Below are 27,358 nucleotides of genomic sequence, written 5' to 3'. Positions count from 1 at the left end.
GTTTCTCTTAGCCTCTTTTTGTGTTGATGTCATAACATTTTACACATTTTCAGTAAGCACTTCTATCCAATAAATCTTCATATTGTGTGTTTTGTGAGTTTTTCTGAATTTCGGGCATGCCCAGACATTGAAAAGAAAGGGACATCTTAGAAAATTATGAACATGATTTTTTTCCTCAGTGTCTGACATGATAACATTCATATTCTTTTGTGAAGCATTTTTTGTCTTAGTTATTTGGTTCCAACTCTGTTTCAACAGTTTAAATGACGTAATTGATTCTTGTGTATCATAATTGTCTTACTCCTAACTTGATTTGATTCTGCGTTGTTTGGTTAGATTCATCATCAGGGTGCTTATTCAAGAGTTCATGTGGGGGGATATGTTCCTGTAGTTGTTAAATGTTTGGAAGTGTTTTCCGTGTTGGTTATATAAACAGCAACCTCTCTGGACAGACATTTTTTGCACAGCATTGTCTATCCAGCATTCTTAGGTACTGCTTCAGTGTTTTAGCATTGAATGTGAGCACTATGAAGTATGAGGTCAAACCTTTGTCAGAAAATTTCCTGGGCGTCCATGCTGTCTTTTAAAATTCACTAGTTTCATTGCAGAATGTTTGTTTTTTCGTTTGTTTTATTTATTTTCAAGACAGAGTTTGTCTGGGTAGCCTTGGCTGTCCTAGAACTCACTCTGTAGACCAACCTGGCCTCAAACTCACAGAGATCCGCCTGCCTCTACCTCCCTCCGAAGTGCTGGGGTTAAAGGTGTGTGCCACCACGCCTGGCATTTGATCTATTTTAAAGGAACATGTGAAGAGCTTTAATTTCTGGGAAGTTTTCTTCTATTTTATCTTTGAATATTTTTTTTCTGTTCTATTTGTTCTTTTCTTTCTTCAGGAACATCAATCATGGGTATGTGGAATCTCCTTTGTCAGTCTTGCGTGTCTGTCATCTTTCCTCTTGTCTCTCATCAGTGCTTTTCCTATTTTGGTTTTCTGAAGCCTGTCTTCCTGTCACTGTTTGCAGGATTGCTCTATGTTTTGCTGCTTCTCATGTGATTTTTCTTCATTTGCTGTTTTACTGTTTTCTTCATTTTCTTCTCTAGGCCATGTTCTTTCAGCCTCACGTGTCTAGTTTGAAGTGCAGAGCCAAACTTGTGATGAAAGTCAATCATTTCTCTTGTCAGTTAGGAATTTCTCTTTTGTGTTGGTATTAGAATACAGGCTTTTGTCATATATCCATTCTTCTTTTGGACCACTACAGTTTTCTCTGGTTTGCTTCTTTCTAAAAGTGATCTGAAACAGTTGGAAATTTAATTCTGTGTGTGTGTGTGTGTGTGTGTGTGTGTGTGTGTGTGTGTTTGTGTGAACACATTCTTACTAGATTTACTTATTTCTCTTCTCTGAGGAAATGTCTTACTTCAGCTCAACCACAGAGTGAAGTTATTTGGTGCACTTAGTATTTTGAGCCTGAATTTAATTATATGATTTGACATGAATTCATAGTTGATTTTGTTTAGTGACTGTCTTCTGTAGTTTCCAGGGAATGTTTTAAAAGCTCTCTTAAACATTTGGTAAACAAAATAGCAGACTATAGGAATTAGCATAGAGGTGACCCAGAATGACCTAAATATTTTCAAATTGCTTGATAGTATTACATAAATTATCAGACTGAGATGAAGAGTTAAAATTGTGTCTTATCTTGAGATAAATGTGGTGATAGCTTTAATCTGCACCCAGGAGGCAAAAGTAGACAGATTTCATTTGAGGCAGCCTGGTCTGCCTACTAGGTTTCAGAGCAGTTCGGGCTACACAGGAGATGCTGTCACAGAACATCAAACCAAGAACAACAATAATAATTCTGACTTTTCCTTAGAAGCAGTTACTCAAATTTCTGCTTTTACTGACACTCACCATGATTGATAGTACCCACCACTGTCTATCACCATCATTATGTGAAGACTGGGTTACTGTACCTGGAACTTTTCTTTCCTTAAAGCCAATAATATTTATTAGCAAGTTATAAAGAAGAGTGGGAATTGTGGCAAGGCAAAACCCCATGACCTCACACTGATCATAGTAAATATTTGAGTTTGGAAATCCACTGGAGAACACTTTGTAAATGTTTATTTTGTGTTAAAAATTATTAAACTAAAGCAAAATAGGTAGTTAAGAATTAGTAAACACTTAGCACATTTTAAGATTTCACTTTGTAATTTTAGCACCATTTGAATACATTTGTAAGACAATTTAAACTGTTCTTTAAAAGCCAGATATGCCAGCCCTTAGGAACCTGTGGCAGGAGGACTGCTACAGACTCAAAGCCAGCCTGGGTTGTGTATCAAGTTCCATACTAGACTGAGTTCTGAAGTAAGACTTTGTCTCAAAAACCAAAAGAACCTCACTATTTTAAAGTAGCAGTGTTATGTGCTGCAGTGTCGCCATCAATACTTACTAGAACCTGTATAATGGAGGCTCCATTTATCCATTGCTTAGCATCTATGAAGTCTTGGATTTTGTTTCCAGCTCAACAAAATAAAAAAAATCCCAAAACATAATAAAAAACTTGTTAAGTATATATTTTAGAATGCATGTAAGAGTTAAGGTTACTGAAAATATATAGACATGGCTTTTGCCTTAGAGGTTAATGTTCATAAAAGTATATTTTCAGATTGTTGCTGTACTATGAATGCAATCACAGATATGTACTATACTCTGAAACTGCTTCAAAGATACCTGGATTGGGTTAAAGTGTGAACTGAGAAAAAGTCTAATCTACTTAAGTTGAATTGAAATTGAGAAAAGATACCCAAATAAAAGTTTGATGTAGAAAACAACATACCTGTGAGGAACAGTGAGCTTGCAGTTTGACAGTGCAGACCTAGCAGTGGCTTTGAATGGAAAGCCAAATTATATATAAATATACAAAATATAAATGGAGGAGGGCTAAGGATTGAGTAGGTGTGTGTGTGTGTGTGTGTGTGTGTGTGTGCGCGTGCGTGCACTCATGTATGTGTGCATACACACATTTATTTACTTATGGATATATTTAACACCTTTTTAAAGTTCACATATATGTGAATACTAAAAGTAATCTTAACTTATTTTCTTATAGAGAATGGTTTTTCTTGCTTTCCCATGAAGTTTTGAACCCAATGTATTGCTTATTTGAGTATGCAGGCAAGAATAACTATTGTTTACAGATAAATCCAGCATCAACCATAAATCCTGATCATCTTTCATACTTCTGTTTTATTGGTCGCTTTATTGCAATGGTGAGTTCCTAACTTTCAGTTATTTTATTATCTGTTACTTATTTCAAAAGTGTTCTAGGGGCTAGGGAGATGTCTCAGTGGGTAGATTTCGTGCCAAGAAGGCTCAAGGACTAGAGTTCAGACTTTTAGTGGTCTGCTTATAATTCCAGTACTCAGAAGGCAATACTGGGTCTTCGGAGCAAGTTGGCTAGGTAAATTTGCTAAAACTGCAAGTTTCAGGTTTGATTGAGTCTGTTTCAGTATTGTGGTGAAGCTGGGCTGTGGTGGTGCACGCCTTTAATCCCAGCACTCGGGAGGCAGAGGCAGGCGGATCTCTGTGAGTTCGAGGCCAGCCTGGTCTACAAGAGCTAATTCTAGGACAGGCTCCAAAGCTACAGAGAAACCCTATCTCAAAAAACCAAAAAAAAAAAAAATCAATATTGTGGTTAATAATTTAGGAAGGCTCATCATTAGCCCCGGGCCTGCACACACATGTGCATACCACATACACAGACATGTGCACAAAAATGTATTGTATAAAAATCTTTTGAAAGATACTTTATAACCCCCCGAGTTGTAGGCAATTCACTGTTGTTGGGGTAAGTGTCAGATTCCTCAGTTGTGTAGCCACCAGTGATCTTCCCTTTTTTATGTAAACGGTATTTCATATATGCTTATTCAAGCAGCCCAGATTAAGTACCATGGGACGTGTGTGCTTAAACACACATGCATGCACACATACACACGCATACATACACGCATGCAGAGAGAGATGAAAGTAGAGGGGGAGGAATTGTTGGGAAGAAGAAAAGTTACAGTGGGAGAGGGAGGGAGAATGACATGATAATGGGAGCATGATTAAAAACATACATTATGTGTATGGATAAAATTTAGGAAGAATAAATAAAATTAAGAAAAGAGTAAAAACCTTATTTATTACTCATTTGTGCAGGGAGATAGGGGAAATAAGTGTGGTTATTTAGCCCAAGGAAAATCTGAGTTGCTGAGTAAGTACACTAACTTAGTGCTTTTAGAAGTTTCAGAGCTTTACAGATGCTCTTGTAAATTATTGTATTTTTAGAGGAGTTTGTAATTTTTGCACTACATTATCCATTGGTTCAATTAGCAATCATTTGTTGAGTGTCTAAGTAATTCCCTTCCCATTTCTAGGTACTGGGCATTAAAGAACAACAACAAAATGGTACAGTTCCTACTCTTGGAATCTAGATTCTGTAAAGTGGGGGCTACGGATGTTGATTTTTCATTTAATGGGTTGAAGGAGACCTTTGGAGGTTGAACATGAATGGAAATGTGAAGAAGGCAGGAGACTGGGGGTCATATACATATCTTACAGAAGAGCACTCGGGGCTCATGGGATAGCAGAGCAAGGCTGTAAGGTTTAAAAATGCCTCATTAGTTGAAAAGGAACATGGCTGGGGCAAAGTATATGGGAGAGAATATGGGAGGGATGAGATTGAGTAATACCATATAGGACTTTTCGGAAAGTCATGTAAAGGTTCTGAGTATGTCAATTAGTGTTATAAATTAAGCAATACCAATAAGAAACCCTCTGTGTGTAGAGGATAGCAGAAATAGAGATCACCATGAGAGGGCATAGTGATTTTGTGTCTAAATAGCATAGTAATAGATGTGAGAAGTGATTTGGATCCAGGGTATGTTTGGAAGTTAGAAAGTATTAGGTTTTCTGGTAGATTAATTGCCAGACATAAGAATAGAGTGAGGCACCAAAATACATGGCCTGTACATTTGCTTGAAATTGCCGTTTCCTAAGTGAGGCTTTGGTGGCAAGAGCAAATGCTGAGGAAAATCAAGAATGTTGGATTTCTTCTACATCCAGGATGCATATGGCATCCAGTGGAGGTTTAAAACAGGTAAGTATCCAAATGTGGCAAGGAGATTTCCAGGGTAGAAAGAGACCTTTGAGCTTCTAAACATGTAGAGAATATCAAAATCTCATGGTTGTGTTAAGGAATAGCGTGGACAGAGGAGTTAAGGGATATTTGTAAGCTGAGGAGATAAAAATGAGTGAAAAAAACATCAACCAACCAAATAAAACTACCTGAGATTAGAAAGTCAAGAAAGTGTTTCCCAGAAGAAAATGGAAGAAGGAAATGTTTCAAAGAAGACACCATGGGTAGCCCATCAGTTACTGATGGGTCTTACATCAACCATTTAGCAAGGTGTATGGGAGTTCAGATGCTAGTGGTGGCAGATTGGTTGGTCTTTATGAAAGCTCTCCTGGTTGCTCTTTTCTATGTGCAATAATTATAGTAAGTGTTTGAGGACAGAGGTACATTAGTGAATAGTCATCTAAGACAGTGAAACTAAATATAGTAATGAAATAATGCTTCCTCTGAGGTTGCTGGCACAACTGGATAGCTTGTTCTACCATAGTATAAGCAGAGTAAGTTTTAATTAGATTTTTATCTAGAATTGGGATTTTGTTTGCAATACAGTAGGGGAGGGTTTAAAGTTATTTAAGGGGATAATTCAGTGACTTGGTGATTAAATATAATAAGGGAATGAGGGCCAATATAATTGGTTCAGTGAGTGGTTTTAGGTATCTATTGAATTAAAAATCAGTGGTGCTTCTTCCTGTATTGTTGCTGTATGTAGGCATGAAGACATGGAGGTCCTACAGATAGGCAGGAAATGGGAAGAGGTGCATGGGCCTTTTCATTTCTGTTAAGCTAATTATCAAATACATATTAAAAGGTAGGGGGAGTTGGTAATAAAATCCCATGTTTATATATCTATATCTATATATAGTTTTGATTGTACATTATGTTTGACCTGTGAAATATTTTTTCATTTTAATTTGTTTGCTTTGCATTTTGTATTTTAATTTTCACAATTTATACCTTTGAGTATTGCTTTTTAAAGGTAAAGTCTCATGACTTCTATTTTATCACTGTGCCCTAAAGAACATTTTGTAAGATTAAGTAAAATGTTTTGTTTTCTTAACAGGCACTATTCCATGGGAAGTTTATTGATACCGGTTTCTCTTTACCATTCTACAAACGTATGCTAAGTAAAAAACTCACTATTAAGGATTTGGAATCTATTGATACTGAATTTTATAACTCCCTTATCTGGATAAGGTTTGAAGATTTCTTTTTCATTGAGTTATTTACTTGAAACCCATTTATATACTTTGTTTATATGCTCACTGACATGCTATAATTTTATCCAGAGACAACAACATTGAAGAATGTGGCTTAGAAATGTATTTTTCTGTTGACATGGAGATTCTGGGAAAAGTTACTTCACATGACCTGAAGTTGGGAGGTTCCAATATCCTGGTGACTGAAGAAAACAAAGATGAATATATTGGGTAGGTTGACATAGCTGATTGGACTCAGTCTGTAGACTCTATGGAATCTAATTAGAAGTCTCCTTTAGAATATACACCCTTAATTGTATTTGTTTTTACCCTTTGGGAATTCTCATGAGGTTCTTTTCCTGCTAGGGTCTGTTCCCTATTCTGTAAAGATGATCCACATCTCCCATTCCCAATTTTCTTGTAAGAAGAAAATGTGTAACATCCTTCACTTTTCCATTTGCATTTGCAATAGGCTTTCCCCCTTTGACCAGATCAGATGACATGAAGCATTAGTACTGAAAAGGGATTAAAAATCTCAGAAAGAAAATTTATATAATTATATCTTCTCCCTCATATGCGGATCCTAGCCCCTCCGTATATGTGTGTATCTATGCATTATATGTATGTATATATAATATACTTATATAATTTATACATGTGAAGGGCAAATTCAGGCACAGTATAATGCGGAGAGCAGGAAAGGGTAGCTAATAGGCAATGATAAAGGAAAGACTGAATGTAGGTAATTGGCACTTGATTCATGAAAGAGGATATAAACCTTATTGTTTTTCTAGTTCTGGTTCTGTCAAGGCCTTTTCATTTCTTGGTGGTGGCTGCAGATATATTCAATAGTGAAAATGTAAAAATCCGGTGTGAAGCTTCATAGCTTCAGAGTGGCTATTCTAGTTATATAAAAAGTTTATTGAGATATATAGACTTCAGGTATGGCTAATTTTGGTGTGTGGACTTTTTTATTTCTAAGTTCTTTAAAATACAATTTTAGTTAAAAAAGTATTCTTGGAAAAACTGTGCAGCCTCTTCATTTATAGATGAAGGGAGTGAAACTGTGATAGAAACGGGCAAAATCAAATCTGGAAACTACTCTTTGAATGTCATTTCATTCCATATACATTTCCACTCTAAACATCCTATTTATTTAATTAATTCATTTGCTTATATGATTTTTCCAGACAGTATTTCTTTTTTATCCGTGGCCATCCTGGCACTTGCACTGTAGACCAGCCTTACCTTGAACTCAGAGGTCCACCTGCTTCTCCTTTTGAGTGCTGGGATTGAAGGCATGTGTCAACACCACCTGGCTCATGTTACTCTTTTTGTTGTTGTTTTTGATATGTTTTTTTTTTCCCCTCTGTGTTACAGCCCTAGCTGTCCTGGAACTATCTCTGTAGACCAGGCAGGCCTTGAACTCACAAAGACTTGCCTGCCTCTGCCTCCCAAGTGCTGGGATCATAGGAATGCTCCACCATTGCCCAACTACTTTAACTTGTACATAATAAATGTTTCACTGGCCTATATTCAGTGTGCATGGTGCAGGGTTTTATAAAGAAATTTCAAGTAATCCCAGACTTTGACTATATTCAGTCTTCTATTTCCTCCCCTTGGCCTCATTGCCTTCTACTACTCTCTTTCTTTTCTTTTCTTTCCTCTCCCTCATCCTTTTTATGTTTTCATGATAGCTAGATAATTGGCTCAGCAGTTCAGAGCATTTGCTGCTCTTGTAGAGGCCAGATTTGGTTCCCAGTACCTATATGGTAGTTCACAGCCATTTGTAACTTCAGTTCCAGGAGATGTGACTCTCCGTCCGCTGCAGGCACCAGGCATTCACAAGTGCACATATATACATGCAGGCAAAATATTCATATACATAAAATAAAAATACACATTTGAAGATAAGACTTATGGTGGGTTTATATGTCTTTATAAAATCTAGAATTCACAAGTAAAAGAAAGCATGAAATACTTGTTTTTTCTAAGTCTGGTTTATTTCACTTAACATAATCATTTCTAATTTTATCTATCATTATCAAATTGAGTTTATAATATAATGACACCATTTCCCTATTCTCTTTCCTCCCTTCAAACCATCTCCCATGTACCTCTGCTCTCTTTCGAATTCATGGCCCTCTTTATTCCCTAACTTGTTGTATGTGTGTGTGTGTGTGTGTGTGTGTGTGTGTGTACATATATATTCCTAAATATAATCTGTTCAGTCTATATAGGATTAGTTATATATGTATTTTCAGAGCAGAGCAGTTTGGTTTAGGATAAACATTTGGTATCCTCTTCCTTGAGAATAGTTCTATTTTTTGTTTTTACTAATTATAGTAGCGAGCCAGATTACGTTCTTAGCAGCAGGATGTGAGGATTCTCTTTTCCCTGCTTCCTTCCTGGCATTTGTTGTTTTCTCTGTGGCAGCCATTTTAGGGCGAGACGATCTCTGTGTAGTTTTAATTTGCATTTCTGTGATGACTAGTGACGTTGAACTTTTTTTTTTTTTGACTGCACCTCATCTTTCAAGAACTACCCATTCCTTAGATAAAAGTCCAGTGGCTATGTAACTCTTGGACTTGTGTTTTATCCATGTGTCTGTTTTTGAGTCAGATCATTTATTTTTCTGACTGGGGTTCTGTTTAATTGTTCTTTTTGTTCTTGATTGCCAAGCTGTCTAGGGTATTTTGCATTTTCCTATAAATTTTAGGTTTTTTTTTTTTATCTATTTTTTTCCCAGAATATCATTGGTATTTGACATGGTTTCCATTGAGTTTGTATCTTGCTTTTGTCAGTATAGCTATTTTCATGCTACTAATTCTGCTGCTCCATGAGTGGCTTTCATTTTCTTTCTTCTTCAGATTCTTTCTTTAGTATTTTAGTATTTTCACTACAGAGCTCTTTACTTTCTTGATTAGATTTATTCCTAAGATGTATGTTCTAGCTATTATAATGTGGTTGCTTTGTTGTATTAAGAGCGGCGGGGCTGCATCCCCAGCACCCCGCCGCCCGCACGGCTAGCTTTACCTGAAATAATTACACGAACACTGTATTCATTTAAACACTGCTTGGCCCATTTCTATCTAGCCTCTTCTAGGCTAATTCTCATATCCCATCAACCCATCTCTAATAATCTGTGAGCACCAGTCTTACCGGGAAAGATTCAGCATGTCTAACCTGGTGGCTTGCTTCATCGCGTGCCGTGCGTCTACCTCAGAGAGCAGAGCTCTTGCGTCCGCCCAGGAGAAGGGAGCATGGCGTCTCTCTGAGGCATCTGCCCCCGAGAGGAGAGCTGTCGAGTCTGAGCTCACTTCCTCTTCCTCCCAGCATTCTGTTCTGTTTACTCCACCCACCTATGTTCCAAGCTATGAGCCCAAGCAGTTTGTTTATTACTTAACCAATGAAATCAACAGATTGATATATGACACTCCCACATCACTTCCCTAATTCAACATTGTTTTCCTGATTTCTTTTTCTGCATGTTCATTACTGGTATATAGAAAAATTGTTAACTGACTTCTATAAAAATTATTAATACCTGATATATATATATATATACATATATCACATATAATATATATATATATACATATATAATATATATTATATTTGTCCTGTTACTTTTCCAAACATGCTTATTAGTTCTAAGAGTTTTCTGATGTGGAGTCTTTAGCATCTGTCCTATACAGAGTCACATTGCCTGCAAACAGAAATAACATGACTTGCTCCTGCTTGTGCCCTTTGTTTCTTTCTTACCTTATTACTTTGGCAAAGACTTCAAGTGGTATACTAAGTAAGCACCTTGTCTCAGTCCTGCTCAGACATGCATTGAGGTTTTTCTGCTTTTATTGCAATGACTATAGATTGGTCAGTTACAACCTTTATGATGTTGGTGCATGATTCTAGATTCTCCAGGCTTTTGTCTTGAAGGGTTGTACTTAGTCAAAGGCCTTTTCTCCATCCTCTGAAATCCCATGTGATTTCTATTCTATAGTCAGAGTCTCAGTCTCTCTTTTATGTTTGTGTGTGTTTGTATCTGTCAGTCTGTCTTTCCTTGTAAATTTTTGGTATCAGGTGATAACTGTTTTTGTAAAATGACTTTGATGGAGTTCTTTGGACTATATTGAAGAGCACTGATGTTAGTTATGTATGTGTGAGTCCATATAGGCCTGAGCCATTTTACTTAGAAGATTCTTTATTACTTTTTTGATCTCACTGCTTTTTATAGATCTATTTAAGTTGTTTATAGACTTTTCATGTAATTGTGGTTGATCATATGTGTCAAGTAATGTATTATTTCTTCTGGATTTTCCTTTTATTGGAATATGGGAGGGATATATGGCAGTGTTTGGATGGAGGAAAGGGATGGGTGAAATGTTATAATTAAATTGTAATCTCGCCGGGCGATGGTGGCGCACACCTTTAATCCCAGCACTCGGGAGGCAGAGGCAGGCGGATCTCTGTGAGTTCGAGACCAGCCTGGTCTACAAGAGCTAGTTCCAGGACAGGCTCCAAAACCACAGAGAAACCCTGTCTCGAAAAACAAACAAACAAACAAAAAATAATAATAAAATAAATAAATAAATAAATAAATTGTAATCTCAAAAAATGAATTTGGTAATGGAAAATCATGTTAGCTCTAAAATCAGATATATGCATGCATACATGCTTGTGTGCATATATTTGGAGGAGTATATTTTGAAAAAGAAAAGGAATTTGAGGCTTTCTTAGTGCTTTTGTCCCTTAACTTCATATATAAATGACCAATTTTCAAATGCTGTCTTTATTTTCAGTTTAATGACAGAATGGCGTTTTTCTCGAGGAGTTCAAGAACAGACCAAAGCTTTCCTTGATGGATTTAATGAAGTTGTTCCCCTTCAGTGGCTGCAATACTTTGATGAAAAAGAATTGGAGGTTAGGTTCTTTATTGTTTGATAGTAGGGAATGCTGATGTGCGAATGGGTGGGCTTTGTGTTTCCTTTCCAGGTTCAGTGTTGTTTATTCCTTTAAGACAGGGTCTACTTCTGCTCAGACTGATCTTGAAATCCTGATCCTCCTGCTTCAATCTCCATAGTCTTCCCATACCAACAGTGCTCCACCGTCTTTGGCTTGTTTAATGATTTTACACAATGTCCACACATTTTAGTACCATACTGATTTTTCTCATTTGTCTGAAGTATGTGGCATTGGGTGTGTCCTATGGTTTTCGATGTTTTAAGAACAATAGTATTACAAGTACAAAATCATTAATTTGTGTCACCTGTTAAGGGTCATAAAGAGGAATTTGATCATTATTAATAATTTAAGGAAGTTTCAGAAATCTTAATTAAGTAGTGACTTAATATGAAAGGTAAGATTTTTAAATGAATGCTTGATGGTCTTGCCTGCATGTAAGTAAGGTTGGGCATGTATCAGAAGTGGCTTTGTTTATATAGGGTAAAATACATACAAAATTTGCCACTTTAATGATTTTTAGGTATGCAATTCAGTAATATTACGTATAACTGAATCATTATACATCATGTCTTGGGAATTCTTCCATCTTATAAAAACTGAAATCTACACACATTAAACACAAAGCCTCATGTACCCCTACTTTATTTTTATTATTTTGTTTATATCTCCGATAAGTGAAATCATGTTATATTTGTGTTTTTATGACTGCTTATTTTATTTATCATAATGTCTTCGATGTAGCATATTTCAAATGTACACATTTTGGTTTATGGCATCTAAATAAATCTAGAAACAGCAGAGTGTGCATTGTCAAATTATTTTAAGTGGAGAAAGGGAAATAACAAATAATGTTGAAGCAGTTGGATATCTATGTGAAAGAAAGTTAACTTTGACCCCACCTCAGCCCATAAATAAAGTTTACTTTTAACTGAATATTAACTGTAAACATGAAAACCTAAAACAAAAGTAGCCTAAATTAAATCCCACTTTGGATAATGTTGGTAATTTCTCAGGTTATAATGTTAAATGTATGTCTTCCTCATGCCCTAGCAAATCTTCCATTGGGTGTTTACCTATGGAAATGAAATACAAGTTACACAAACATCTGAATGTATATATAAGTGTTCGTGATATAGGCAGAAGTTGCTTACAGGGATTTATTTTTTAGTACTGTAAAAGAAAAAGCATGCCTGACTTCATCAAAAGTAAAAATTGTGTTCTTTAAAAGATACCCTTAGGGAAATAAAAAGGCTAGGCTTGGTGGCAGATATCTATAGCTCCAGCACTGGAAGGATATGCTGAGGACTGCCATGTCTGTATGCTAGCCAGGAATTGGGGTGAGTTCCAGCCCCTTCCCACTCCCTCCCGGGACTACATAGTGAGACCCTGCCTCAGGAAGGAGGGAAAGGAAAACAAACACCAAAACACTGGCGGAAACTACCTTGACAAACTATTCTACCCAGAATATATTTTCAGAAACTTCTATAAATAATAAAAAGACAAGCACTCGCCCCCCCCCCCCCCCACTCCAGTCTTTCTTGTGGCTGATTCTGGGCTTCTTCCCCAGGTTATGCTGTGTGGCATGCAAGAGGTTGACTTGGCAGACTGGCAGAGAAACACTGTGTACCGACATTATACAAGAAACAGCAAGCAAATTATTTGGTTTTGGCAGGTATTCGCTTTATGTTTTTTGAGACAAATTATTTGAAGAAAATAATGTTTTCTCATAAAAAGTGGTTTTAAAGTAGTTTATTATTTTTGAGACTGCCTTTGGACCTGTGTTTTATCTTCCAACTCATTCACTCTTTTCTAGATGGAGGTCTGAGCAGTCTTTAGTGGGATCACAAATATTGACTGGTTTTGGATTTGTTGGGGTTGCACATTGAGATAGGGTCTGCCTGGATGGCCCAGGCTGGTCTTGAATTTGCTTTCATATTGCATCAGCTCATCCAGTGCTGGGATTAAGGCATCTTTCACAACATCCAGCCAGCTGTATGTTTTAAATGATGAGGTCAATGTGGGTATTTAATTCTGAAAGTGATATGCTAAAAAATTGGAATAATTCAGACAGTAACATACAAGAATGATAGTTTTTCATACTGTGTTTTGGCTTTAGCTGTGACAAGATAGAACATCCAAATTCACCATACTAATATTTAAGCACTTTTTTTTTCAAGACAGGGTTTCTCTATAGAGCCCTGCTGTCCTGGAACTCAATCTGAAGACCAGGCTGGTGTCGAACTTACAGAAATCTGTCTGCTTCTATCTCCTGGTGCTGGGGTTAAAGGCATGAACCACCCCTGCCCAGCTATTTAAGCACATTTTAAGAGACATTTTGTTTTGCTTTGTGTTTTTGTATTGAAGATTTTAAATCTCTAGGCCTAGAATATTCTTTCTATAATTATTTCACTAACTACAGCTCATCTAACCAACTTAATGTTTGCACTTCTGATAATTTCACACTCGGGTGAAAAAGCTGGGTTTTATATTATGGGGAGATTTTCCAAATGGTACATCTTTTATAAGAATTATTCCCATCAGTTCATTGCATAATAATTTAACATGTAGACCCTTCTGGGAACCTGTTTTACACATTCATCAGCATGTACAAAATGACATACACCAAAGTGCTTAATGTAATAATAGTTTGTATACTAACAGAACTAAGATGTCTACCAGGAGAGGATTGAATGAACTATAACATTTACTTTTTGTATGTATATGCTATAGGATATGAATATACCATCTCTGGAAGGTAGGAAGGGAGGGGAAGAGATTAGGAAGAGAAGTCAGTAGTTGGAGGCCAAGCTGAGAAAACATTTTTAAAAACTAGTCTGTTGTTCCTATTTACACAGGAATAAGTCTGCTTTCAATCTGAAATACAGAACTGCATATTGGGCAGTGTGTACAGGTGTTCCCCTTTGCACCCTTTCCTATCTCCTTACACTTTAAAGACTTTCCATTTGGACATGTGTGTCTAAATAGTTTAGGAACTTAGGGTCACAGAAGCCCAATGAGTATTTGCATTTCTGAACTGTTTGATTTAGGTAAAATGGTGAGGTTTATGTTAGAACTGGTAAGAAAATGTGTTTCCTATATCTTGATGGTGTGGCATTTGAATCCACTAGGAGAAACCAGAGACTTAGACTCAATTATAATTTAGATTAAATGAGCTTATTATTATTGCTAGCAGAAGGATGGCAGCCTTAGAACCAAACAGTATGCCATGCAGAAGGGGGGTTAAGGTGTAGTTTTAAGGCAAACATCACAAAGGTATGCATTACAACCATCCATGGAATCCATAGCTGGGCAGAAAAAATTTTTACTTCCCCAAGTTGTTTCTTATTTTCCCTTCTATATAGTAATAAAAACACCATTTCATCCCCTTTCCCATAGCAAAAGCAGGTTTTACAGAAGCAAAGACAGCTGTTAATGCCTCACAGCCATTATTCTATTCTTATCACACCTGCAGGCCACTAGGATCACCCAGGTGTCACAGAGAAAAAGGTCAACAGCCCTTCAGGGATGCCTGGCTCCATATTAAATCGCTTTAGTTATCACAGGGGACCCGTGTAAATTATTACTCAGGTCTGAGCACTCTAATGAAGCAGTTCATTTCTGGACAGGCAGAAAACCATCAGGTTAGAGCTTACTGTCACATCCCCACAATTCTATGCAAAGTTTTCGATCCAGACTAGCAAAGCGTCTTATGTTTAACTAAGCTATTACATTAGCGACTTTCTCGTTGCTGTGAACAAATTCTTGACAAGAACTACTTGAGAATTACAAAACGTTATTTTGCCTTACAGTTCTAAGAGTACCAGTCATCACAACATGAGGTTAAGAGCAGCTACAACAGTGACCTTGGGAGCTTGTCATAGCTATGCACATCCGGAAGTAGAGATGGCCTACTCCGGTTTTCTGTGATTCAGCCTGGAATGTAGCCCACATCATGGTGCCTCTCACTTTCAGGGGAGAGTCTTCTTCCTTCAGTTAATTCTCTCTGGAACACCTCAGAGACATTCCCAATGCTTATGCCTCAATTAAGGCTTTTAATTAATCCAGTCAAGTTCATAATGAAAATTAGCCACCCCATGATTATTCCCTATTTGAAAGAAGCCCTTTTGTTCTCAAACTGCCCTCTTCCATGACTGACTTTTGTTATATTCAAACCAACCCATTCATTATTTTACTATATTTGCCATCCACATTCCTGTTTGAAAAGAACTTGTCAGCAAACTTTTTAATTTTGAAGATATCTTTAGTTTTTCAGGTACTAATGAAGGACATAAAAGTTTGAAAAATGCTTAATAGTAGAAAATACCACAGCAAAAAGAAATGGGAAGTGTTAATTTGTTTTTGTAGCTTAAAAGTGAGCAGTTGATAAAGCTTAATGGTGGTTTAGGCCTCAGTGAAATGAGTTCAAATGTTCTCCATTTTAGCAGTTTGAAGAGACAAATTACTTAAACTCTACAAGCCTTTCCTTTCTTGCATATACGGTGAGATTGCTGATGATTACAGCTGTCTCATAGATTGGTGTCTATGTAAATGAGACACACATGGTACAGTACTTAACACCAGCTCTTAGTAAGAGACAAGTGTACCTCTTAGAGATGTTACTGTAGGCAAGTGACTTAAGATTTCTAAGCCTCTTGTTTATTTCCCATTTATATGATAGCTGTAGTAGTGCTGGTTAGCTGAAGTGACCACAATGCACCTATGTGGTACTACAAACACTCTTTTTTTATTGCCTTATTGCTTGAACCAGTATCAGTGTTAGTTTTTTTTTTTTAAAAAAAAAAACATTTTCACCTGTTTACTGTTCATTATTGGTGGGATGTTGACCCTTATTTTATATTAAAGTCTTCTGATTTTGTCATACAGTTTGTGAAAGAGACCGACAATGAAGTAAGGATGCGACTCTTGCAGTTTGTCACTGGAACCTGCCGATTACCTCTAGGAGGATTTGCTGAGCTCATGGGTAAATGCAGATTCACTGCAGTTTCTCTGAAGTTAGTTTTGTGATAATGAATGTTTTTCTGGGTTATATGTAAGGTTTCTACAGCAGAGAAAAGGCAGTCATTGGTACCGAAGGCATTATTGCCTTAGTCACTGTTATGCCCTGAAGATACGCCTTGACCATGGCAGCTCTTACAGAAGAGAGCATTTAATTGGGACTTGTGTACAGTTTCAGTTTAGTCCGTTGTCGTGGCAGGAGGCATGGCAGCATGTAGGCCGACATGGTGCTGAAGGAATACCTGAGCTTTCTACATTCAGATCCACAGGCAGCAGGAAGAGAAAGACACTGGGCCTACTATGGACTTTTGAAACCTTAAAGCCCATGCCCAGTGATGCACTTCCTCCAAAGAGGCCACACTTCCTAATCTTCTCAATAGTGTCACCCCTTAGTGGTCAAGTATTCGAATCTTTGAGCCTGTGGGGGCTATTCTCATTCAAACCACCACAGTTTGTGAGATAAAATGAAAGTGTCATCAAAAAAGAGATAGCTTCTGCTTTACTCCATAGGGTAATTGCTAGGGAAGCCAGATTGTATAAAAAGTTACCTTTCTCTTCACGCTTACAATTTTTTCTTCAATATCTCTGCAGCATGAAAAAGCTTCTCACAGAAGCTATGTTATAAAATTTTCAGTTTCCTCTGTATCATTCATGTAACAATATGACATGTTTCTGTTAGTTTTAAAGAACCAACCACATAAACTCTTATTTTATCCTATGTTCCTGCTTTAGGAAGTAATGGGCCTCAAAAGTTTTGTATTGAAAAAGTTGGCAAAGACACCTGGTTACCAAGAAGTCATACATGGTAAGTTCAAGAATCCTAAACAGGAAGGTGAGGGCCTTTTTGTTTGTTTGTTTGTTTGTTTGCAGGTAAGAGCCATTTTAGCTACTTCTTCATTATACTTTGTGAACAGAATCTTATAGTGTTCTGTAACTAAGTGCTCTAGAATGAGTGTGTAGCTTTAACAGAAATACTTTAGAATGTGTCCATTGGTTTAATGAATATTTTAGAATACCCATTATATAGCAAGTAGGATGGAATTACTCTTGGAATTTTTATGAAGTCTTTGTAGGACAGAGAAATTAAATAGGTAAGAGGAGAAAAGAGTGCTGTAACAGTTGAAGTGTGTGTTGTATGACATGGATAGAGAGCCAGATTCTTTGGACAGGGTAATATTTAACTTAAGTTTCCTGAAAGCATGCTATGGGGAAAAGTAGAATATTCTTGGAATAAGTGCTGAAGAACGCAAAACCCCTGAAGCAAGAACTGAAATTTGACTGCGGTGACTAGAGCATAGTCAAGAAAACATGAACATAATTAACTGACCTAACTGGAACTTAGTGAGTCAGAAAATACGAACATAATTTGAAATACATGATTTAGCCAGCCCATATTATTATTGTAATTTGGACTTCCTTATAAGGAAATTTAAAGGCTTAAAGAATTGTAAATAACAAATAATGAGATTGAAGAGCAATCATCTAGTAAAAGTATAACAGAAGAAGTGGATGAAAGAGAATGCAGGGAAATGTTACATTGTCCACCACAAATGGTATGTGGTTCTTTCAGGAGTTCAAAGTTATTTTCATCCTAAGCCATTATTTGGCTTTTTGTTGCCTTGGTATTTTTACATGTTCAGAAACATGTAAAAATGTGCTATAACTTGGTAGTGCCTCAGAAAAATAAAATTCCAAGCTGTTCTTTGATACACTTCAACAACATGTACTTGTCAAAATAAATAAATCCAGGGCTTTATGAAGCACTAAACATTATGTTTAGTGTTTATTAAATCTTCATGTTTGAATATATGCCTTTTCTAACATTAATACTAAAGTTTACTGACATATTCATTGTATATACTAATGGATTTGGTTCAGACATCTTCATGTAAATATATCATATATTCGACCAAGTTCAACCTCTTTCCCTCCTTTGTCCCCCTCCCCCATTATTGCCATTCATTTCTCCTATAGTCTTTCTTCTACTCTTGTGTCCCATAGACAGGTATTATAATGTAGGATACATAAATGGAAGAGAACATGTGAAATTTTCCTTTTTAAGTTTTAACTTTGCTTAATATGATTATCCATTTGGATATTTTCTTGAAGATGACATAACTACATTCATTGTGGCAGAATAAAACTTTTAGTATATATGTTTATATGTACCCCATTTTCTTCGTCCATTCATCTGTTTCGAGACCTTTAGGCTGATAACATAACTTTGTGAATATTCTGTAACATAGACGATAAGAATCACTATGGCATGTTGATTTAGAGTTCTTTACATACATACCTAGGGATGTCATCGTGTGGAGTTCTAGTTTTAGAGAACTCTCTATACTGATTCCCATAGCAGGTAGACTACCTACGTTTTGTGCTATCACTGGAAGGACGTAGACTCTCAAAGTAGTTGTGATTTGTATTTCCGTGATAGCTAAGGACAATGAGCATTTCTTTTTTATTTATTGATGATTTCTTTGTTTTGAGAATTGTATGTTCATTTCATTAGTCTATTTGATTGGTTTGCTTGGCTTTTGGAATTTAGTTTAATTAGTTCTTAGTCCTCGTGTCAGTCAGTATCCTTTGTCAAATGTTGAGCTGACAGATTCCTGCCCTGCTCTCTAGGCTGTCTGTGTACTCATTTGTTTCTTTTATGGTGATGAAGTTTTATAATTTCATGCAAACCAGTTTATTACTTCTTGGTTTCATTTCCTGATATAGGACTCCTTTTTAGAGAATCCTCTATATTGGGCTATTTTTCCTATGTTTCCTTCTAGCTGTTTCAAGTTTTACATTTTGATATTTGATGCATCTTAAGTTGATGGTAGGAAAATGGGAAATATGGATCTAGTTTTATTTATATTTATTTGTATCACTTGGATATCCATTTTCCAGCACTGTTTGTTTGTATGTTTTTCTAGTGTATATTCTTGGAATCTGCCAAGTCAAATGGCTTTAGCTGTTTCTGCGACATTTTATTGTGTTGATCTATCTGTTTTGTTTCTTTGGCTTTTTAGTTTGATTTGAAATTGGATAATCTCTCCAGTATCATTCTCTTTGCTCGGTATTGCTTTGCTCTTTGGGATCTTTGAAACATAGAGTGTAAAAATCAGTTGTAGCATGTTAAGAGTCCTTTAGGTACATACTGAGAGTTGGCATAAATATGTTTTCATATGAATTTTAAGACTTAGTTTTCTGTTTCTGTGTAGAATGCCATTGGAATGTTAACGAAGATTGCATTGGATCTGTAGATTTATTTTAGTAATATAGTCATATTAATTTTATCAATCTATGGGTGTAAGTGGTCTTTCCCCCTTTTGGTATCTTCTTCTGCTTCTACTGTAAGTGTACTTAATAATTTCAATGAGAGGTCATTCACTTTTATGGATAGCTCTATTCATTGGTGAGTTTCTCTTTTGTTTTAAATGAATGGGGACTGCTTTCTTAAGTTCATTCTTGCCAAGTTCATTATTGGGTTATAAGAAAGTTACTGATTTTTATATGTCAATTTTGTGTCCTGCTACTTTCTTTTTTTTTAACTTTCTTATAGTCAATTATTTTTTTTATTGAGAAAAGGAGTAAAAAAAAAAAAAAAAACAAGTTTCCACCTCCTCCCAGCCTCCCATTTCCTTCCCCCTCCTCCCACCCTTCTCCCCCTCCCCCCACTCCTTTCCCCCCTCCCTCTTCAGTCCAAAGAGCCATCAGGGTTTTCTGCCCTGTGGTAAGTCCTAGGTCCTCCCCCCCTCCGTCCATACCTAGGAAGGTGAACATCCAAACTGGCTAGGCTCCCACAAAGCCAGCACATTAAGCAGGATCAAAACCCCGTGCCATTGTCCTTTGCGTCTCATCAGCCCTCATTGTTCGCCATGTTCAGAGAGTCCAGTTTTATCCCATGCTTTTTCAATCACAGTCCAGCTGGCCTTGGTGAGCTCCCAATAGATCAGCTCCACTGTCTCAGTGGGTGGGTGCACCCCTCGTGGTCCCAACTTCTTTGCTCATGTTCTCCCTCTTTCTGCTCCTCATTGGGACTTTGGGAGCTCAGTCCAGTGCTCCAGTGTGGGTCTCTGTCTCTATCTCCATCCATCACCAGATGAAGGTTCTATGATGATATGCAAGATATTCGTCATTATTGCTCTAGGATAGGGTCATTTCAGGTTCCCTATCCTCAGCTGCCCAAGGAACTAACTGGGGACCTCGGCTTGGGCACCTGGGAGCCCCTCTAGGGTCAAGTCTCTTGCCAACCCTAAGGTGGCTCCCTTAACTAAGAATTGTGGTTCCGTGCTCCCATGTCCTGCTACTTTCAAAGTGATTCTTAGTTCTAAAAAGCTGATGGAGTTTATAGTCTCTGACATATAAAATTATACTGTGCAAATAAAGGTACTTTGACTTCTTCCTTTCCTGTTTGTTTCCATCTGTTATTTGCTCTAGTCAAGACTAAAAGAACTATATAAAATAGGAGTACAGAAAATAGACATTCTTTCTTTTCCTGGTTTAGGGATTTTTTTCTTTTTAATTTTCCCATTCACCACAATGTTGATTATAGGTGTCATATATGCCCTTTTGGTTCAATTAGGTTTTTCAGGACTTTTATCTTGAGGGTATGTTCTTCTGTCATCCCCATTTTCTACATCTGTTGTCATGATTAGGTGATTTCTGATCTTTGTGTAATACTATAAGATATTTTTGCATATTTTGTACCATTCTTGAATTCCTGAAATGGAACTCAGGCATGATGAATAAATATTTTTCTTTCCATTTTATGTGCATGAGTGTTTTTGCCTATATGCATCTTTGTACTCCATGTCTGTGCCAATGGAGGTCAGAAAGCCTTGGATTCCCTGGGAAGTTGAGTTACACAGGTGGTTGTGAGCCACTCTGGGTGCTAGGACATGAACCTGGGTCCTCTGGAAGACCGAACAGTGCTCTTTTCTGTTGAGCTTTCTCTCTAGCCTCATGATCTTTTTACTGTGTTCTTGAATTTGAATGAGGTTCACCAGTATTTTCTTTAAAACGTTTACATCAGTGTTCATCAGGGATAATGGCTTATAGTTCTTTCTTTCTTTCTTTCTTTCTTTCTTTCTTTCTTTCCTTTATCCACTTTGCGTACTAGGGAAATACTAGTCTCATAAAATGAATGTGGTAAATTTCTTCCCTTTCTATTTCATGGAATGTTTTGAGGTGTGCTAGTGTTAGTTTTCTTTAAAAGGCTGGTGAAACTTATTAGTGAGTCCATTTAAACTTTTAAGTTGGGCAACATTGACTAATGTTTTTAATCTACTTGAGGTTGTTTATATTCTCTTGGTATAATTTTCATATATGGTGGTGAAGAGTATTGGCCAAACAGGCTTGCGTTTTCATTGAAATAAACTTGAAAGACATGGTCAGAAAACAATATAAAGAAATGTTCTTCATTGGTGTTGACAATATTAAAGATAAGACCCTGAGGTCAGTAACTGAAAAAAAAAATAGAGCAACAGATCACTCAAGAGTGAGGAGGGCAAGGAAGTGGGAGGCCATGACATTGTTTTTCATCCATATGAACTGTGAAACAAAGAGCATGTAATAAGAAATTTAGAAAGGTCACATAGGTGAACAGTGTGTACACCAGAAAAGGAAAGCTTTTATGGATTAGCAGAGGAAATGACATTTTTTCTACCTTGTTGGATTTCAGTTATAGCAAGAGATGAAGAGTTAAGACTATAAGAGACTGAAAACCATGTGAAGTTCAGGCCAGACCCAAAGAAGTCTGAGATGGGGTTGGGATTTAGTTCAAACAAGGGAAAATACAAATGAGTATTTTGATGAACATTTGGATTAAAAAAAAAAACAGGTGATCAGAAAGGTTTTGGTTCCTAACAATAATGGTTAAAGTAAACTGTAATCTCCTCAGTAATGTAGTTAGCCTTAATCACTGTCAGTAAGATAGGCATTACTGCTACTATGATCTTCATAGTAAGGTAGCAGCTTTAAAGTTCCCTAGGTATAGAGTCAATAAATAATAATCATACAGCTTTTTCAGATTACATGGAAAACACACGGGCTGCAGGTCTCTGCCCTTTTTACAGAGAAGAAGTAGCAAATTTGATTTTATCTATTTTGAGTACATTAGACTCAAAGCCAGACCTAAAACCAGGACTTTGCTATTTATATACTAAACATTCAATAAAAAATGAGCGTACTTTGTTAATATATCTCTGCCCTTTATGAAGCAACACAAACATAATGGTTAATTTATTGAAACATCTCTTTGGGTATTTTCAAATAATCCATTGTCATCAGTTATTCAGCTTAACTGTCCCTAAATTAAGTATTTACTAGTAGTTCAGAGATGACTCTGTGCTTATGGAGGAAAACAGTCAGTCATGATATAAATGCTAAAATTGAAATAAAGAGCTATGTAAGATTCTATAGGTAAACTTTCTTGAAGTTGTAGTATTTAGGATGATTGTTGGTGAACAGATAAGACTTTCACATGAAGGGTATTCTAGGCCAAGGAGAGATAAAAGAAATAACTGTAGAGAAAAACATGTATTACGCCCCCCCCAAAAAAAGATGATAAAATAAGTTAATACTAGTCTTCCATCTCTCATTCTATAACTTCTGCAGCTTTAGCAGCAAAAGGTTCCCAAGAGTGGTGTAAACTAGTGTGTCATGATATAAATCAACTAAGGGAGTGAAGAAAATAAGTGGATACAAAGTGAACAGAGAAACAAATTCCTTTTTTAAAAACTGTTTTTATTGAGCTTTCTATTTTTCTCCACTTCCCTCCCTTCCTCTCCCCTCCCCTCCCCTTCTACCCTCTCCCATGATCCCCATGCTCCCAATTTACTCAGGAGATCTGTCTTTTTCTACTTTCCATGTAGATTAGATCCATGTATGTCTCTCTTAGGGTCCTCTTTTGGAACAAATTATTTTTTTTTTTTTGGAACAAATTCTTAATGGTCCGGATGAGTCAGAGATGTATACACAAGAGTGAAGTGACAACAGAAATGACCAAGAGGAAAAATGGAATTTAGTAGAATGACAAAATTTTTCAAGGGTGTGTGAAAGACTATTTTGGTGTAGGGCTATAACATATAAGGTTTTTGTTGTTGTTTATTTCCTAACCTCAATTACCATTAAGAGTTTTCCTTTCTTGGAGTATAGTTTAAAATGAAAAACAATCATTATAAAGTATATATTGCTACCATCGATATATTTATGTTTTTTTTATATGAAGAAACTAGTATGTTATGATGGTTTTCATAACTGTTGAAATTGACTGCCTTCTCCCAAAGACTCTTAATTATCAGCTTTCCTAACTTGCATGGGTGGGAGCAAGGATAGATGGAAAGTGTCTATAAAAAAAAAAAAAAAGAAGAAGAACTGAAAAGTTTTTACCCTTTCCTGGGTGTTTCACAAAGCTACCAAAATCCTTGGAAACTTGAGTCTAATGAAATTAGGCAGAACCATATTTTAGAAATTGAATATTATTCTTTTTTATTTTTAGTATTTTTCTTTCATCATTTAGTTTCAGAAAACAATTGATCTTGGAAGGATTGGAAAATGGTCAGTTTGTAGATTACAATCTAATATGGTGAGATTACTTAAAAAGACAAATATATGTATCTGTTTATTGACTGTCTCTATTCAGAACATAGCTTCCAATGATAGAAGGGACTTAGAATTCAACACTATATTATGAGCTGCTGCAACATCTTGCACACAAAATTTCTCAGAAAATAAATAATTAATGAATGAATAATTGGGTGAAATTAATTCTTAACCTAAGAAAAGTTATGGAGCCTTATAACCTATTACACAGAAATAGCAAAAGAAAACCCATTTTTTAATCCAGTCTTTACACATGTTGATATTATTTATAATTCCATTATTCTTTGGCAAATATATAGATGTTTTATGTCTTAAAGTTGAATAGATTCTTCTATGAAATTTAGATGTGTTGACACGCTGATTATTATATTGAACGGTTAGGATACCTTTGGCAAAATTTTTATATACGTAATATTCACGGTTCAATGTGTTGTTAAAGAATACTGTATTAGAAATCTCTTCAGTTTATTTTATTGAAAACGTCTGATTTTGTTTTTGTTTTTGTTCAGTTTTAATCGCTTGGATCTACCACCATATAAGAGTTATGAACAACTAAAGGAAAAACTTCTTTTTGCAATAGAAGAGACAGAGGGATTTGGACAAGAATGAATGTGGCTTCTTGTCTTGGAGGAGCTCTTGCATTAAATACCCCAGCTGAGAAAAATTGCACAGATAGTGTATATAAGCTGTTCATTCTGTACAGTTAATTTTCTGAATCTTTCAAAGTATGTTTTCCATTCTTCCACAGAAATATGCAAAACATTTCATCATTTTCTACTTTATTTATTGTTCCCTTGAAATGACTGACCAGGAAAAAGATCATCCTTAAATTTTGAAGCAAGCAAGAGAATTTATTAAGAAGTATATATCTATATAAGCATATGACAGTGGCTCTAGTTTTATAGAGCGCGGGTGTATTAAACATGGCAACCGTTCATTCATAAAGCTCTGAATTTGCTTTGCTATGTTTCTGTTATCCAGGGGGAAAGTGCAAATGTTCCATGTTCTTCCAAGGTGATATCCGATTGTGTTTACTTGCATGACTGTTCAGGAAGGTATTTAGGACTAGGCCAACTCTTACTTTAAGTGTATTTTAAAATGCTGCTGGCTTTTTTGAAGACTATACTTCAATGTACTGAGTTCGAAATGAACAGATAAAAAAATCCATCATTATATCAGTAAACACAGAAGTCATATAATAGATTCAGTAGTGTCTAAGAGCAGCTAGAATTGATTTGCCAAGCAGCAGAGGTCCATTTACATGTTACTTAAGGATGCTGGATATTTGTGGAATTTCCGAGAATGAGGTATTTCTGTACTTAACTTGTAATGTGCTTCAAATTTAATTAATAATAAATTGATAGTTATTACTTAGGAATATATAAAAGGTACTGAACTTTGATGCTTTTGTGCTCAAGGTTTAGTTTAAAGAAATTAGAGATGTAATTGAATGGATCAAAAAGTTGCATATTTAAACACTCATACTGAGAACTATTACTGTTTGAATATCCCCTTTCCTTTAAAATTCATAAAAATTGTTTCTAAATTTAGTAGGTACTTTAAAAAATCCTTTGTGCTCCCCACCCCCAATTTTATATAGTTCAGGTTTTCTCCAAATAACACTGATTTTCATTATAAGGGCATTCATGGTGTATAAAAAAAAGTTAAAATCTAATGTGAATTATATTGCTACTTTTAGCAACTGGGCTTCCTGATTAATATAAAAGTTTTCCATTTTTATCCTTTCACTATGCACTGCAAAGTTCATTAACTTAAAATTTTGTAACTATGAAATTCACTTAGAATTACAACTTCTACTCACTAGTTTAGTTTTGCCAAGATTTTATTTTTCTACATATTTAGATTATGTTCTTCAGTTTTATTCAAAATTCAAAAAGAGAAAATAAAAGCATTAATTCACTTAGCTGAATAAACTACAGAAAATCTGGTTATTTTCAAGCTTAAAGAATTTTTTAATTCTAATATATGGCAAGTTATATAGTAGAGGATGACCAGTCTTCAAAAGTACTGCATAAATTATTCTGTAAAATAATAAACTTGCTATGACTGAAAGTATTGGCTTTCTTTCAGTGGAGGTATTTGAGACTATTCATTTTGCAGATGTGGTTCAAGATGGTGTTCAGGGAACTGGTCCTTTTTGTTAAGTTACCCTCACACTGGTAATGACCCACAAGACCAAGCCAGTTTCCTAGTTTGCAGACCTCATCAGGCTCTTCTATCTTTCATACCCAGTTCTATTGTTAAGACATACAGATTTGTCTTTTCGTAGTGAACATGAAAGATTAGAGATGCGGTTCACCTCTTACCTTCCCTCCTTCCCATCCTGCTCTGAATTGGACCTTCTACACAGTCATGAGAAATTGAGAGATGAAAGAGACTCAAAGACAGATTATTAATAATACTATTAATAATACTTTATAAAAGTGACAGTTCCTAACATCACCAGTACATTGATCTAGGGAATGGGCCATAGGCTTAAAGCAGGTTTACCCGTCAACCCAGTCATCTGTCTTGAGAGAAATTTTGTGTTGTCTTTATTTTTCTGTACTTCCTAGGCAATTGGAAATGAAAATGTAACTGTTTCATCCAGCTGACTTCAACTATCCACATACTACTTCTCCTAAAAACTAAGTAAGGTGTTACATATCTACTCCATTGCCAGACAACATTGCTTTTGTTTGGGGTTAAAAAAAGATCCTAACTAGCAAGCTACTTCTGAACTGAGAAAGCTCCTGATGTATATACTAGGGAGAACTGAATTTCCTTGAATCTGAAAACTCTTATAATTTTTGCGTGCACTGAGCTGTCACTTTAGGAGACTCTGGTTCTTGGAGAACCACATAGATGCTCTTGCTACATTATTATTACATGTTCATTTTTTGAAACAAGGCCTAACTGTGCCCTGCAGCTAGTCATGTTTCCTGCATTGCAGTATTCTGAGTAATCTGATGCCAAACATAGTTTATTGTAGGCTTATGAATCTTAACATTTAATTAAACATTAACATGATCTAGTAAACACTGGAGAAACCAAATAGATCATTTGTTGAAACGTGAAATAAATGTTCTCCTATAACATACCCTACTTCTTAATCTATTGATAGAAATCAAGTTTAAAGTCAACTGGGAATTTGAAATAAATCTAAAAGTGCTAATTCCTAAATTCTAAATGCTCCAAAATTCAACCAAGGAAATGCAATTAAAATGATGATAGTACTTCCTTTAAAGTATTAATTCTATGTCTTTCTTGTGAGCATCCTCTTGGTCCTTGTGATTAACTTGTTTTGTTTTTATTATGCCTTTTTGTTTTGTTTTGTTTTTCCAGACAGGGTTTCTCTGTGGCTTTGGAGCCTGTCCTGGAACTAGCTCTGTAGACCAGGCTGGTCTT

The 27,358-nt window shown here is 36.0% G+C and overlaps 1 protein-coding gene across 6 annotated transcripts in view; it reads left to right on the top strand.

Annotated features, from left to right (window-relative positions):
- The window catches only part of Wwp1 (WW domain containing E3 ubiquitin protein ligase 1), an 85,178-nt gene extending 59,152 nt beyond the window's left edge, over positions 1-26,026 (top strand). For all 6 annotated transcript variants that reach the window (XM_041657046.1, XM_041657048.1, XM_041657045.1 and 3 more), the window contains 8 exons: positions 3,111-3,270; positions 6,238-6,371; positions 6,464-6,604; positions 11,176-11,296; positions 12,906-13,010; positions 16,223-16,319; positions 17,087-17,159; positions 24,460-26,026. In XM_041657046.1, the coding sequence (XP_041512980.1) occupies positions 3,111-3,270; positions 6,238-6,371; positions 6,464-6,604; positions 11,176-11,296; positions 12,906-13,010; positions 16,223-16,319; positions 17,087-17,159; positions 24,460-24,559 (931 nt within the window). In that variant the 3' untranslated portion in view covers positions 24,560-26,026. The remainder of the gene's footprint in view (positions 1-3,110; positions 3,271-6,237; positions 6,372-6,463; positions 6,605-11,175; positions 11,297-12,905; positions 13,011-16,222; positions 16,320-17,086; positions 17,160-24,459) is intronic.
- The last annotated feature ends 1,332 nt before the right edge of the window (positions 26,027-27,358 follow it).

The sequence above is a fragment of the Microtus oregoni genome, unplaced genomic scaffold (assembly GCF_018167655.1).
Source record: "Microtus oregoni isolate MIOR12 unplaced genomic scaffold, Mior012 000008F_ref0000371, whole genome shotgun sequence".
In the NCBI taxonomy this organism is placed as follows: domain Eukaryota; kingdom Metazoa; phylum Chordata; class Mammalia; order Rodentia; family Cricetidae; genus Microtus; species Microtus oregoni.
This window is presented reverse-complemented; position numbering and strand designations above follow the sequence as displayed.